Raw genomic sequence first — 15,818 nt, forward strand, 5'->3', positions numbered from 1 at the left:
TCTTGGAGTCAGCTTTCTACATGATCCCCTGCCCATATCGCTCACGTCTACCCCTCCCACATCTTGGGACCTATAGTGGCTACCCCTGTTCCCCATACCTCTTCTTTGTGGTCCTCCTGCCACGACAGATGATGTTTATATTATATTAGCGGCGATTTTCTCCTAATTGGTCCAATAATTTTAGCTAATGCACTTCTCTGCCATCTTAGGAAGTTTATGTAGAAAAATTTATGCAATGAATATGTATTCTGACAAATATAAACAGCATTCTAGTTTATAATATTGCCACACAGCAACCTTATAAATAATATGTACTAATTTATTTGTAAATATGAATATAACATATTTATAATTACATATTTATAAATAATTCCATCAGTAAATGTAACCACTGGAAGGTGATTATATGGTAATATCTATAAAAAGGGGAAGGCATGCAGGAGGTTTAGAGCTATCCTTCAAACTCTTGATGGATAAAGACAGAGACTAAGACAATTTTGATGCTGGAAAAGAAGAAATAAAATGGGATGATTCTTGGGAGAGGAACATCTGAGGTGGATCTTGAAGGACAGATACAGTGAGTAACTCCTGCTTCAATGGTCCAGGAACCACTTATGGCCCTCAGGGTAAACTCCAAACTCTAGAGCATGTGGCATGTGGCTCAGCTCCTGGCCAATCTCATTTCTTACTGCCCCCCCCACTTGCCCCAGTGTTACCTGTTCAGCAACTCGGAGCTCCCAAAACAAACTGTCCCCTCTTGGTTTGTATTTGCCACAAATGTACAAATGTTCTCCATCCCTCCCATTCCCTTGTTGTCCTTTTCTGAATCATTTATACTTATTTGCCAGTATTTGGTTGGAGTTTCCTGCGAATTGAACTTTCTCCTGAGCCTTTGAGGGGAATCTTTGTCAGAGGTTTTCAGATTGTGTTGTAGTTGTTGCTCACAGGTTCCTAAGAGGCTTTTGGGGTCTGCAAAGATAAAGCATATTACTTTATAAAGTATATTATTGCAAAGATAAATACTATTACTATGAAAATAATGGTAGAAATGTAGAGGTAGAAATGTAGCTGTCTATTAAGCCAGACACTCAGAGATTTACAGGTAATTAGTGACTCATTTTCACTATTTTAAAAACAGTTATTTCCATAACATAAGTAATTTATATATTATTACATAACACAGTAATGTCATTAAAATTAATCAATATATATTTATAAAGTCCTAAAATGAATATTAACAAAGTTCAAAGAAGACAAAATTTCTTTAGAGTCTCCTTTTTAAAAATCACTTTGTTGAAGGTTGGAGAGATGGCTCAGTGTTTAAGAACACTAGCTGTTCTTCCAGAGGACCTAGGTTCAATTCCCAGCACCCAAATAGCAGTTCACAACTGTCTACAACTTTAGTTCCAGGGAACCTGACACCCTCACACAGACTATGCATGCAGACAAAACACCAATGCACATAAAATAAAAATAAGTAAGTTATAAAAGCATCACTTTATTTCATGAACTCACAAATAACAACATCACACAGATAGATTATCATAACCATTGAAGCAAACACTTGCCCAGTCTCAAGCCATGCATCCCATGAACCTTTACATGTGTGTTATTTCACATACACGCCCAAAAAGAAGAAGGATGAAAGAAAAGGGGAAAAAAACTATGACAGCATTGAAAAGTAGAACAGCAATTAATTTGATATTTTCTTTCACAACTTGTGCCTCTGAATTCTGACCTTCCTCACCTTCTAATGTATCCTTTTTGGTCTCTTCTCTAAATGGTACACTGTACCCACACTTTTATGGAAACATCCAATATAGGCTAGGATTCACATATGGGAAAAGTCAAGTGCTTTCTTTCCTTCTGAGTTTTGGTGACCTCATTTAACATTTAGAATTGTATTTTTATGTTCATCCTTTTTTTCCCCAGTAACTTTTAAATTTAAAGGAAGTTTTACACCAAAGGTTTGATGTGCCTGATCACTCAGCATAACTTCCTGATGTCCTATGCTCTAAGCTGTTTAAAAGTGTTGGTTCCTACTCTGTGAATCCCAGGATCTGGGACAGTTCCTGATTCACTATGAAGTCTTAATAAATAAAGTGTTTAAAAAACAAGAATCAATCCGCATATATACATATTTGTGGAGTTTAACACAAGGGTCAATTTAATATTTAATTCAGCTGGGCTAGTGTTACTCAATATAGAGAATTTATACATGAGTTAAACCAGTATCATCTGAAACTTTGAACCCAGAACTCTGTCCAAAGGATGCCCATGAAAACTTTAAAATGAGCAGTTACACTTTTATGCTCGAGGGTGCAATGCCTGAGTTCTTCTAGCACAGCTATCCTCTGAGCGTGCACTATAGTCTGGTGTGTAACTTTCTGCCCCTCATCTCCCTCACATGAACTTGCAGTGCCCTGAGGCAGGCAGACTTGAAGGGGTGTTTGGAGACTGGCTGTGTGCGCTCCCTCCCTTGGCCTGCCCGCAGTGATAGAGCGCTCGCTGAGCCATGCCCTCTGCTGATTTGCTGCCCTGAAGGTTTCTGGCAGTTGTTACACCTTCTTGTCCACACCATAATCTCTGCACATGGAATTTTGATCTCTTTTCTACCAACTGAAGCCTTGCTATTATGAAAGAAGTGTATGTTTTAGAGAAAGTTTAAGCCTCTTGGGGAACAACTCAACAACTACACGTAATCCTTTAAACAACTTGAGCGTTCTACGAGCCCTCCATCAGTCCATGTACGTTCTTGTGGAAGACATTTGATTTGCAAGATCTTACTAATCAGGAAAGCATTTGGGGCAAACCCGAACAGGATTCTAACACCACGTTAAGTTCCATGCTTCAGTGTCAAAGAATAGCTTCTTTTTCTTTTTTGTTTTTCTTTTTCCTGAAAACATTATGGGAATATCAGAAAGTGTTTCTTACTGAAGATGAATGATTATTCCTAACAAAATGGGAGAGACTTGAGCTGCAGCTGAAAGACATCTGAAAGAAAAGAAAAGAGGAAAGAAGAGAGGAGAAGAGTGAAGGATAAGACAGGAGAGGGGCTGGGAGAAGAATGAATGAGGAGAAAAAGACGAAAAGAAACAGTAATCAAAGAAGGAGAAGGTGGTGGCAGAGGAGGAGGAAGAGAAGGAGGAGAGAATTCAGAAGAGGAAGAAAGCTCTAAACCAAGGTGGGATGGGATTGGCTGAGCTGGGTGGTAGGTTGTTGCAGAGACATGTAAATAAGAGCCAATCACAGAGGGTGTAACTGCCCTTTTTTCTCTCTTTGTGACACGAGGGTAAGTCTTTCTAGACAGGGTTTGGTGTGGTGTTTGAAACCTGGAAAAAGATTCCCAAATAATCATTTCATAGCTTTATGGCACAAGTGACATGCATAACACTTCTATGCCTTTGTATCTTCATCTGTGCATTGGGAAATTTGTCATGACTCAAAAATGTTACTTATTAAAATAGCTAGGGTGGAGAAATGAAATATTAAGCATTTAAATTTATGCTACTGCTCATAAAAACCCTACAATTAACCTAGTTAAAGGTCCAGAGAAATGGATGAGTGATTAAGAGCACTGGCTACTTTTTCAGAAGACTCAGGTTCAATTTCCAGTGTGCGTGGAAATGATTGCTCACGACTATTGATAGTTGCAGTTCAGGGCACCCACAGTCGTCCTCTGGCTTCCCGGGGGACTGCATACACACGGTGCACAGACACACATCCGGACAAATCAACTATAAATATACAATAAAAATAAATATTTTGAAAAAAACATTCAGATCGTAAATATCTTAAATCCAAAGGTATGAATATATCAAATATTTTGTACTTTGAGGCAAATGAAGATAAACTAATATGTCCAAGTTTCCATGCATATTTGGGGGGTTCTTGAGACAAAGTCCTACCTAGAGGATGTGTGGGTTTGGGAGTGCTAGAGACAGTGTCCTACCTAGAGGAAGTGTGCCAATCTCTGGGCGAGGCGGGGTTACCTCTGCACAGCCTAGCCTCAGTCCTCACAGCTGTTAAGGGCTTGAGTCTGTGCACATTTCAGCTTCGTCCTTATGACACAGAGTGCATGGGAATCTGACAGTGATCTTGTAAGGGTTAAAATAAGGTTCAACCAATAATTGCTCAACTAATGTGTATTAATTAGCAATAGTTTAGCACTACTTGCAGTTTATTCCAAAGTATTTTTAAGCTTTTAAAAATTAGATTTCCATGATATATATTCAGTCTTCTTTTGCTCTTAGAATCTTTGATACTTTCTTTGTATAAACAAAGAGGAAACAACTGAATTCAAAGTCTCCATTTTTTACGTTTATTTTTTATAGGAACCCTTTCCCCCTGTAAGACAGGTGTCTTTCTGGGCTTTTTCCTTCCTAGTTGAGGTCGCTGTTAAATCCGGTCTGCAGATTTCAACTTAGCTTCCCTCTTGTATAACCCTGAGCTCAGAAAAGAACTTCTTTCTTGGCTGTGTTTTAGATAATGCTATTTCTCATCCCCCTTCACTGCTGTTCTGTTCTGGGCTTTGAGACCAGGAAGGGGTAGGTGAGTGATGTGGCGGAGTCCCAGGAGAACTATCCGTAATTCCAGGACTTTGCCTTGAGAGTCTGGATCTGGCGCACAGCGGCACCAGACATGTGGTTGGGAAGCTTGAAGCTGCATTTGAGTGTGATTGTACAGAACCTAAACTAGACATTTCAGATAGGAATTCTGTTGATGAGCTATGCTCAGAAATGCATACATCTACATACCGGAACACGTTCACAGCAAATCTCACTGCATAATTTTGCTTCTAAGTGGAGGTCTCGTTTACTGGTTTTCAGAGCCTAAATAAAGCTGTCCTGTGGGAGGACTGTGATGTCCCTTAACTGTTACTTCTTGGTGGCCCCACTGCTAAAGACTTGTTCCCAAGAATGTGGCCTACTTTTTGAAAAGTTGTCAAATTTTAGTCAGTGGCATCCTCGCTAACCTGCAGGTTTCCTGGCTGCTTGCTCTTCAGTGGCTCGCTAATGTACTAGAGCCTTGGCTGTCGCTGGGTGCCCAGAGCAGATGCTGCCACCCCTCAGGCTGCGGCTGTGTGGGGACTTTTCTCATGCATCTTCTCAACAGTACCTGACCTAGTGTTGGTTATACCTACTGAACAATTGTGCACATATGAGTGTGTGTATGCATATGTGCACTATATGCGTTTGCATATAGGAATGGGTAAATTCATATGCAAGTACATGTAGAGGCGAGAGGTCGACCAGGTGTCTTCATCGAGTCCTGCCATTATTATTATTATTATTATTTTACCTTCTATTGCTTCTTTGTGAGTTTCCCATCATACACCCTGTCCTTCACGTCCACCCTCCACCTTGCGGCCCCCGCAAAAGGAGAACAATCTCGCCGTGGAAGCCACAGCGTGTCACACACTGCAGATATCTACTTCGTTCTCGGAAGCCCATTGCAAGGAGTAACTGGTTCCGGATCTCCTGCTCCAGTGTCAATACTGGATCCTCACCGGGGCCCCTCTGGATAGCCTGTTGTCGCGCTGTGTCATGGAGGTTCTGCAGCTTTGGATCTGTAGGTCTGACCTCCTGACTGGGCCAGCAGTTCACAGATGGAGCAAATGTTGGCGTGGGCCAACTCAGTGCGCTAGCTCGGGCCTGGGTGGAAGCCGAGTTGGTCAGCCCTGCAGCTCTCCACCAGCACCAGCTCTCCCACTGTGCCCAGGCACGAGGCAAGCAGGGCCAGCTCTCTCATACTCATGCCTTTGGGGTAGGGCACCCAGGCCCGACGCCAGGGCCAGCTATTGTGCTGCCAAGGCCAGGCCAGGTGTGTGTGTGTGTGTGTGTGTGTGCTGCGGGTGAGGGGTGGGGCTGGCTCTCCCCGTGGTTCTCGTGCCTTCTGTTATTAGCTCGCCTGCCTGCTGCATGGGTGGGGTGAGAAGGAGCAGCTTGTGTCCACTCACAGCAGACTAGGGGCAGGGTCTGCTCTCCTGTGCCTCTGCTCTTGGGCCAGCTCCCCCATCTTAGGCTTGGAGACTGAGTCTTTCACTTGCCTCAGTTGTTCATTCTGTTCCAGGCACCTTTGCGCCTTCCTATCTGCTGTGAGTTCATGAGTGTGGCACTTACATCCAGAAGTCTGTAGTTCACAGTTCTGCTCCCCACCAATCTGCTCTTACGTTCTGTCAGCCTTCTCTTCTGCGATATGTTCTGAGCCTTGGTGGTGGGGCTTGAGAAAGATGTACCATTTAGGCACGAGCAGCCTTTAATGCACTTTCTCTTGTAATTATCATTTTGCAAAAAAAATGTAATTGTAAAAAATGAATATTATCATCTGTATTTTACAGATGAACAAACTGACTTCAAAGGCAGGAAGTTCTCCTGTAGTAACTAGTGGGACCAAATGAAGTTCTCTGTGGCTCCACCACTGTTCCTCAGTGTCCGTGCTGCTCACGATGAATGTTTTTCTCTCTCTTTGAATGTATCATCTTCTGCTTCCCTTATGGAATCTTTATTTATGTTTAATTTTCAATTTCTGGGAAGAAGGCTACCAGTAAGATCAGCTGATCCTCCACGGTGTCATGTGGCACCAGTGAGACTGTGTCTGGGCACTGAGTCTGTCACCTTCTAGCTCCAAGGCATTGACATGTCCTTATCTTCTGGCCTCACTCTTCTCCTCTGCATACTGAGAGTGACAACAGCCCAACAGCCCCTGCCTCCTGTGGTCATTACCCGTCCTAAGTGGTTTACTTTATATAAGATGCTTACAACAGACCCTAGCTGATAGCGAGGGTACTTATTATTTTAGCTAGGATTATCTGGATGAATTCACTGAACCCTTAACTGTGGAATACCCAGAAAGTGGCAATTAAAATAGCCAGCAACAGAAGCTGGCGATTTCCCCTCCACACAGTGAAGCAGTTCACACTTCCAGGGCTCTTCAAGGCAGCTGATTCGAGCAGCCTGGCTCAGACCTCGCATCTGTGGTCTCAGATCAGATGGCAAGCACCACAGGGAAACCGGCCGTTCAGGAAGTGGCTCACTGTCCTCTGGTAGCCGCTTCTCGGTGAGTAAACTGAGTCATTCCTCTGTGGTTAAGGCACAGGTCGAATGGTCTTGGGCAAGCATTTAACTTCCTTTAACTTTCCCTCAGTATGTTAGGAGTGAGCTCTGTAGTCATCTCTTGTTGAGCTCCTCTCAAGAGAAGGGGAACAGAAAGAAATCAGTGTGAAAGGAGAAGGACTGAGGAGCCAGGGAGCTTGTACCTCAGTGTCTGTGCTGTGAGGTTTGGAGGAGGTGCATGCTAGCTGCTCACTAGGAATCTGGAATCACTCCTCCTTTGGGCAGTGTGGCACCATGGGAAAACAGACTTCACAGTGAGATCTGGGTTCAAATCTTGCCCGTGTCACCGGGCAAATCACTCTTCTTCTGTCACATATATTCCTCATCTATAAAGCGACCATAGACAGTACCTTCTCCCAGAGCTGTGATGACAACACAGCCTGGACTTCCTGCTGCATGACTTCCCTGCTCTTAAGAGAAACAGCTTCCAATTTTCATTTTAAAGTAATAGAAGCTTTAAAAAAAATACCCTTATGCTTTTAGCTCCCAAAATCTGGACCACTCCTTTTATCCCCCAATGCATGGCTGTATCTTGGCCCCTTATCTGGTGTTTGGAAAGTCCCCCTGTTTACTGTGGATACTCAGATATCTTTGCCAGAGGGAGGGGTAGTCAACCTGTTAGTTTATATTAACGAGATAAAGGTAGTTGTAAAAGAGAGAGATAGGAAAATACAAGAAATAATGAGCCTGTGTCTTCAATGCCATCTTTAAATTTTTGAAGTTAGAATTCTAGCAAACATTATTATTATTATTACTATTGTTGTTATTTTACAAACTGGTAAGTGTGAGATTTCATTTTATTTCTTAGTCTTTAAAGAAATAGACACTTTAGAAAATTTGAAAGTTACTCAGGGAAGCAGAGGCAGGCAGATCTCTGTGTGTTGGGACCAGGCTGATGTACAAAGTGAGTCCAAGACAGCCAAGGCCACACAGAAAAACTGTCAAGATGAAGAGGAGGAGGAGGAGGAGCAGGAAGAGGAGGAGCAGAAGGAGGATCAGGAGGAGGAGCAGGAAGAGGAGGAGCAGAAGGAGGATCAGGAGGAGGAGCAGGAAGAGGAGGAGCAGGAGGAGGAAGAGGAGGAGGAGGAAGAAGAGGAGGAGCAGGAGGAGAAGGAGGAAGAGGAGGAGGAGGAAGAAGAGGAAGAAATTTAAAAAGTATAGTGACAACAAAATAAAGGTAGAGCTCATGACAGAACTTTGAAAATGCAAATGAGCGTGGAGGTGCCCTGCTGACCAGTGATAACAGGCTGGCCGAAGTACTGTTTCCTCCCAGGATAAGGCATAACGTTTTCTTCTGGCTGTCTTGGCCCCAGCTGAGACTTCACAGACCGTATCAGACATGAGCATGGAGAGGGATCCATGTGGACAGAAGCAGAGGAAGCCCTAGGGCTGGGCCCTGGTGCCTGAGGCTCAGGTCACTCTCCATATGCTTCTAGATGCTGGGCAGAAGGACCACCAAGGGTCAATAAGGAAAACAGGGCCAGAATGACTGAGGCTGGGATGGAGTTTAGGCCAGAGAACTGAAATGATTCAGCTGTTTGAGCTCAGTGTGAATGAAGTGTGTTCTCCACTCAGTGCAGGGCAGCGTGGGGCCTGAGGGAACCTGACTTTTACAGTTATCCAGAACACTAGAGAAACACACCCACGTACGTTAATACTAAACACAGAAAGGAACAGATCTGGGTACAGACAGGAGTTCTGTGTATAACAGAGCATGTCCCTCACTCTTTATTTATTACTATTTGGCTGGACCCCTGCTCGCCCCTGCACAAGCCAGAAGACCCTGTCTGTGCTCCTTCCATCAACCAGGCCTGCTTTGAGAAAACACCCTATTTCCAGCAACCCACACGCCCGCCTCGGGACTCAGCTCTTGACCGTGTGTGGGCACAATTCCAGCCCTAGCTGACTGGTCACAGTTCTCTCCCGAGCTCTATGAAACCCGCTTGCTTTAGCCTGAGTGTGTGACTTCATTACCTTCCCCCTGTGAGATCCACGAACCTGCTGGAGAGCTGACTCCCAATAACCCCACCTTTGTATGCTCTGCTTGGCTCGAACTGGCTCACTGTGCAGGTGGGAAAACCTAGGAATTACAAACTTCTTTTTGCTTACGAAATCACTTGGATCTAATATATCAGAGTTTAGACATGTTTGCATTCTGCTTTATATTTTTACAAAAATGATATTCATCCCTTTGTCCCCAACGCTGTCTAGAGTATCTTTGTACATGGTAGGATCTTGCTAAATATTTAAATGAAGGAATGAATGAATGAAAGATCAGTCTTTGTTTTACTATAGTTTGAGCCCTACTTCAAAATAGTTGTATTTTCTGGATTTATCCCATTTCAGCATGTTGTTATCCCTATTGGCCTCATTTTCCTTTATTCACACCACAAAGATGTCAGCAGATCCTCTGAAAGTGAGCCTTGGCTGCACATGTGTCTAAGCGTGAGTGCATCTGTGAGCTTCAGTCTCTGGGTCTTTCTATGAGAGGGCGTGTCCTGGGGTGTGGCTCACACAAGTACGCTCATGTCCCTAGCCTCAACCCTGGGGAGAGCAGGTGACAAACACATCAAGAACTGAACGAACTCCAGCGAAACTGGATTTCCGTTATGCAGCTTCCACTCATATTCCTAGAGCCACACATCCAAACAGCAGCGGGGCAGGAAGACAATACTTCCCTAAGAGAAAGCACAAGCCAGTTTTTGTCACAAATCTGTGCAGTGAGACTCGTCCTGTTTCTGGTTTGATGGATGAAACGTGGCGTTGTTGAGAGAAGAGGCAGGAGAGCAGGCAGCAAATGAAAACGGATGAGGATGGGCTACAGTTGAGAAGACATTTTCAGAGAAGAGACCCGTTTCTTTAATGTCAGCCCTGTTTTGCTGACTGGCTGAGTTACACAGACATATCATCAAGGAAGATTCCCAAGCCCCTAGGTTTGCTAATTTTGTCTCAGAAATCTCAGCCAGCTCTGCACCCAAGGCTCTGCTAAGAAATCGGACACACATGGTTTAAAACTCTTTAACAACATGTATGGTGAGGGGTCTGGACATTCTCATGTGCTTTCATTGTTTGTTGTTTCTGGTGGGAGAGGGGATAATTAATCATCTAGTATTGATTATATTTAAGATAACAAACTTAATTATTTGTCTTTTGGATCCAACTAGTTGTTTCCAAACAGTTCGCTTCCTGACCTAAACCAATTTATACACAACTTGAGTCAAAGTTAGCAGTAAGTGGTAGTTGACTTGCATGCTAAAATTATGATTTCCATCTCAGCTGTCAGTCATCTTCGCTTTCCCGAAGGTGACAGATAACACCAAAGGGTCTCCTGGTTTTTCCACCAAAATTCCATTATGAGAGTACTTGTGTTCCACCGCACGCTGCTGTGCTCACACAAGTAGCATACACATCTCTGCTGACTATGTCAGCTGGAGAGCCGGAGGCCCTGACTACATGGGCCTATCACTACATGCATGCCCTGACTACATGGGCCTATCACTACATGCCAGACTGAGGTCCACCCGGGACGAGAGCGCTCTCGTAGACTTGTGGACCTCTGCAACACCTCTGCTCTCTCCCCTTAAAACAGGAGTTTGTCTTTGGGCTTTATTTGTATGTTCTTCTCTTTTCTAACCTCCTATTCATTTTCACTTATCTAACAGTCTACGATGGGAAAACTGCCCAAATTAAGAGATATTAATCTTAAAAAGGTGGGATATACTAAATGATAAAATTCAGCTTCTGAGAAGCATGACAAAGAAAACGAATTTATTCACACTGGTCTCACTTTTACCTTAAGTTATCCCCAGTAAGGCATTAAAATGTTGATCAAAATTTATCAAAGGTTAAAGAAAAAGAAAAAAGAATGGTTTAGTGTCAGTAGCATAGACATGGCATGAACATGGCAGCCTGCCCTTGCTCCACAAGACCTCCAGGTGGCGCTGTTGACCTAGACATGGAGCGCAGACACCAGGCTCAGTTTATAGCTGGATTTTCACTTTTTCAAAATATTTTCTGTCTCTACAGATGTGTTCTTTTAAATGGTCAATAAAATTTTATAACCGCTATTTGAAAAATCGCAAGATTATTGTGATTTGTGCTTCCTGGGCAAGAATATTTCTTTCCGTCCAGACATACTCAGCCAGTCAGGTGTCTGTCTGCATTGTTCTGTGGCCTCTCTTTTCTGCCCTCCTCTCCTCCCGAGCACCCACAGGCTCAGCCACAGACCCTTGAGCTGTTGTTGGGACTCACCCAGGCGTCTTAGCTATGCCTTAAATTTAAAATAAATTTCCTTGTTCAGCTACAGTAACTCAGCTCCATACACTCTGAAATGGCAAGGTCATCTTTATACAAATGCCACCAGTGTGTGGCATATATACAAGCCAGTGTGTGATTTGATGGTGGGCAAGGAATGGTCGTCACACACTTGAGACGTTTTGAGGTCACTTATGCAGTGCACCTCACTGTCCACACATTCTCTAGGAAAGCGTTCCTAAGTGAAATCCAGGAGTGGAGTTTGTATCCTGTTTGGAAGGATTTGGAGCCAAGAGCAGTGAAAATGTTGCCAATAAAACAAACAAACCAAAATAAACCAACAAGAAAGACAAAACGAAAAAAAAAAAAAAGCACTAGGAGGAGTTACAGTAGGGCAAAGTTTGGAATTTTTAGGATTGACTTTTAAAAACAATCAGCTAACTTTCCTCCATGTCCTTGTTTCTCTTCTCTCCCAGGGGTTCGTGAGCAAGCTGGACGAGTTCATTCAGTGGCTAAATGAAGCCATGGAGACCACTGAGAACTGGACTCCGCCTAGAGCAGAGACGGACAGCCTTCGGCTGTACCTGGAGACACACTTGGTAGGCAAGACCGGGTTATGTGGTGCTGTGTCTGTCGAGGACCAATGTGATGCTCATGTGCTTAGGTCCAATATCAATTTTAGTTATCAGAAGTCTTTCTGATATTCATTGTATGCTAATGAATCCAAGCCTTAATGGGGTTAAACCGCAAGCTGAACATTTGCAGGCGTTTCAAGCAGTAAAAATGACACCTAAGGCCTCCATATATCAAAGCTCTTTCCAGAAGGGCCTCTATTTTAAAACACCTTAGAAAAATCTTATTGGGCTCATGTTCTCAAAAGTGATGATTGAAGATTTTCTTCTTCTTTGAAAAAAATAAATGAATAAAAGAGAAAAATTTGATGACCATTCTGAAGCTTTCTAGAATTCTTGTAAAATTAATGAGCCTCTCATTATCAAGAAGGTCTATTTAATCTGTTCTACACTTGGCTGTTTTAATAAAATATTTAAAATGATGATCTCCATCATTTCTGCTGCTACGTGGATTTTTCAGCAGATAATTAATTCAACTGTCATTACACCGGGCCCCGTGCTTAGGGAAGACCAGGGAGCAGTCGTGGAAAACACTTGGATGACTATGCTTTGAGCCTGTGTAATGCAGGAATTTTAGAGCAGGGTACATTTGACGAACCTCAGGAGGTTTGTACTGAATGCGTCAAATGGCCAATATCAATTATAAAGGGGTGGGGACCACATAGCGAAGTGTGACAAAGCATGACGAAAAAGCACATTGTCATAGGAAATGAAAACTCAAGCTTTAGGGATCTCATCTTTATTCCTTTCACCGATAGCATAAAATTGACAAAAGCAATGAACACCAATCCTTGGGTGGCCGACCGTGGGGCTGATTTCTGCCCCTCTTACATGCTCAGAATCTGGGATAAGTAAGCATCATGAAGAGTCCTGGGCACAGTGGAGAAGGATAGAGGGGGGACATGGAAGAAGGAATTGTAGTTTGTTTAGTGCTGGGTTTTGCTGCATGTTTTCTGTAATTGCAGGTAAAATAGCCTCAGAATCAGTTGTCGTGCTCAGGCCTGTGGATGATCAAGGATGGCCTGGTGTGTGAGAAGCCAGTGGCCCTCGGGGCCTCTCTTGTGCCGAGTTTTCAAATACTGCCCTTAGCACTCAACTCCCTGTAGAATACCGTTTCCATTTTGGGGGGGAGGACATTTTCATAAAAGCAAGATAAAGATATTCAGTGCTTTATGATGTAAATTATATTAATTAGAATGTCAACTTTTCACTGGCATTGTTCTGACAGAAATTCTAATCTGTGTTTAAACAGGACTATATGAACTTTATTTCACATCAAGTGTGCTGTCTTAATTTTCTTGATTTAATATTTTATGGAAAACACTCGTTCAGCTCTTGAGGTTCCAGAGGGCACAAGGGCATGAGGGCACCTTAACTGTGGTTCCTGTTGAAAGCCAGGCGAAGAAGCTGTAAGCCCATGCTCTTCCCTCTCAGAGTGACAGGGTCCTTCGTAACCATGCGTGTTCCCGTTGCGGCTCTATTTCAGGAAGTCTTGCTTGACATACTTGCATTGGCCTCACATTATTCTAGCCCAAAGCTAACATTTTCTCCTATGAAGGAATCTTTTGTATTGTTCTGTCTTACGTTGGTGCAACTAACTTCATGGATCTAATGTTATTTGAAATGTTGCTAATACAGTGGAAGAAGTAAATTCTCATTCATTTGAAATCGTCACCGTGTCAGCTACCTTACTCCATGTGGCTTTCACAATCGCAGCCCTTCTTAGAGGTGGCACTGATGAACTCAGGCATCCATGTCTGTCCCAGACAACATTCTTATCCAAAACACAGGTTAGCAGCCACCTGCTGTGCAGCACTGAGGTCCTTCTGGACATACCTCTCTTGACAAGTGGTCTGTTTCTGTCAGAGGAGTAGCACTTGTATGGAGGAATCCTTTTTTTTTTTTCTGTGACCGTTCTGGCTGGAATAGGGGTGTTACAGGGGTAGTTTGGCTGTTTCTCCTCAAATGTGAGATACTATGGTTTGCAGGCCAGCTTACTGAATTGACTTCTGATGTCATGAATAATAATGTGTGATAGCCATGCTATCCTGTGCATGACTTGCTGTGGACTGCTATGGAAATCACTGAGAGTCACTGGACTCCTTTCCAGGTCAGTTACCCCAGGACAAGACTCAGCTTCATTCAGTCCATAAGAGCTTCCTCCCCTAGCTGCCATCTGTATCTTACTGCATCACCAATATACTGAATTAATACTTGTGTTAGTCCCGAAAGGAGGCAAAAGCCTACGTTTCTATAAAACTAGACAGATGAGCCTACAGATTGGATCTCAGCTCAGTCTACTCATGCCCCTTCCTGATGAAGCAATAGGGTTTGCAGTGTTACTCAGTAGAGGTCATCAGACACTTTAAACCCTTAGATTTTCTAGATTCTGTGGTTCAGTCTTGAGGAGTGTGAGACCTGAGAGTGACTGTCTTCTCTGGTATAATATCTGTTGGGATAGCTGGCATCTTCTAATATTTACCTGTAAAGAAAAACAAATACCCAAACAACAGTTGCATGTTTATATTTTGATACTTAATTCAATTAATTTTGCATGATGGTAGCCAAAGTTTTGTTGCTTTTTTTTTATTCCAGCACAAATCAATTAAAGCTTTATAATGTCTCTCTGAGAGAGACACAGGAACTTTATTTTAGATGTAGGAAACAGTTTGAAATTGTCATGGTACACCAGCGATTTTCCATGATAATTAATCATCTGCTTGCAACCTGGCTGCTTCTTCAAAAATGCAATTCCCATCTTTCTGGAAACTGGCATTTTCAGGAAAATGTCATTTGGAGGTGGTGTGTTATGAACACTGGCCATTCTACTTCTCTTAAGCCAATTTTAAAAGCAGCATTGTATAAATATATTACTGGGCAGCCTCCCCTTTCTCTCGCCCTCCTTTACTTCTGTCCCTTTTCTGTTCTCTTCAAAACCAGCTTTATTGAAGTGTTTGGCCTGCAGTCGATTGCATATTTTAGAGTATGAAAGTTAACAAGCTTTAACAGTCCAAAAGATCCTCAACCAAAGTCATGATAGGGAGCACATTCATCACTCTAAACTTCCTCACAGCATTTTGCCTTCCTTCAGCCCCTGCCAGCCTCTGCATCCCTAAGCAGCTGCTGATTCGCTTTATGTTACTGTCTAGTTGACTTGTGCTTTCCCCCATTTTACAGGAGCAGGACCAGCCCACATGTGCTCCACTGCATCATAGGCCTGGTTGCGCTCTCATTCGGCATATTTGCAGTGAGCGATGTCATCACTGCAGCTGTCGGTTGTCCTGTCTGTTGACTAGTGTTCCACGTGTGCATGACTCCTCAAGTTAGTGATGAACATTGGCTGTTTCCTCCATGCTCTTTCAGCTTATGTGCATCTGAGTGGAAGCACACCATAGCAAACACTGTGAAGGACTCTCACATGCCAGGGGATGCTGCTCTGCTAGAGTGCATGCTATACTAGCCATTGCGATGCTCAGATTGCTTTTCTTTAGGGAAGCGTTTAGGAGTAAGGCAGCAGAGTGGGCCATCCTGGCCAGCCCACCATCTGTCCGTGTGGTGCTGGAATGACGGCTCTCATCTCTAGAGTGCTTGGAATACAAGCCTAAGCCACCAAATGAGGGCCATATCATAGGCATCCATCAGGAAAACCAACTAGAACTTTGCTTATCTACAGCCAATCAGAGCACCCGGGTGTGTGTGTGTGTGTGTGTGTGTGTGTGTGTGTGTGTGTGAGAGAGAGAGAGAGAGAGAGAGAGGGAGAGAGAGAGAGAGAGAGAGAGAGACTACTAAAGTCTAACCACACTAGACAGTTGGGCAA

General features: G+C 43.4%; 1 protein-coding gene across 9 annotated transcripts in view; it reads left to right on the top strand.

Moving 5' to 3' along the window:
* The window catches only part of Akap6 (A-kinase anchoring protein 6), a 443,623-nt gene that overhangs the window by 199,461 nt on the left and 228,344 nt on the right, over nt 1-15,818 (top strand). For all 9 annotated transcript variants that reach the window (XM_060387498.1, XM_060387493.1, XM_060387490.1 and 6 more), the window contains one exon: nt 11,846-11,968. In XM_060387498.1, coding sequence (XP_060243481.1) covers nt 11,846-11,968 — 123 coding nt within the window. The remainder of the gene's footprint in view (nt 1-11,845; nt 11,969-15,818) is intronic.

Source organism: Meriones unguiculatus, chromosome 7 (assembly GCF_030254825.1).
Source record: "Meriones unguiculatus strain TT.TT164.6M chromosome 7, Bangor_MerUng_6.1, whole genome shotgun sequence".
Taxonomy (NCBI): Eukaryota; Metazoa; Chordata; class Mammalia; order Rodentia; family Muridae; genus Meriones; species Meriones unguiculatus.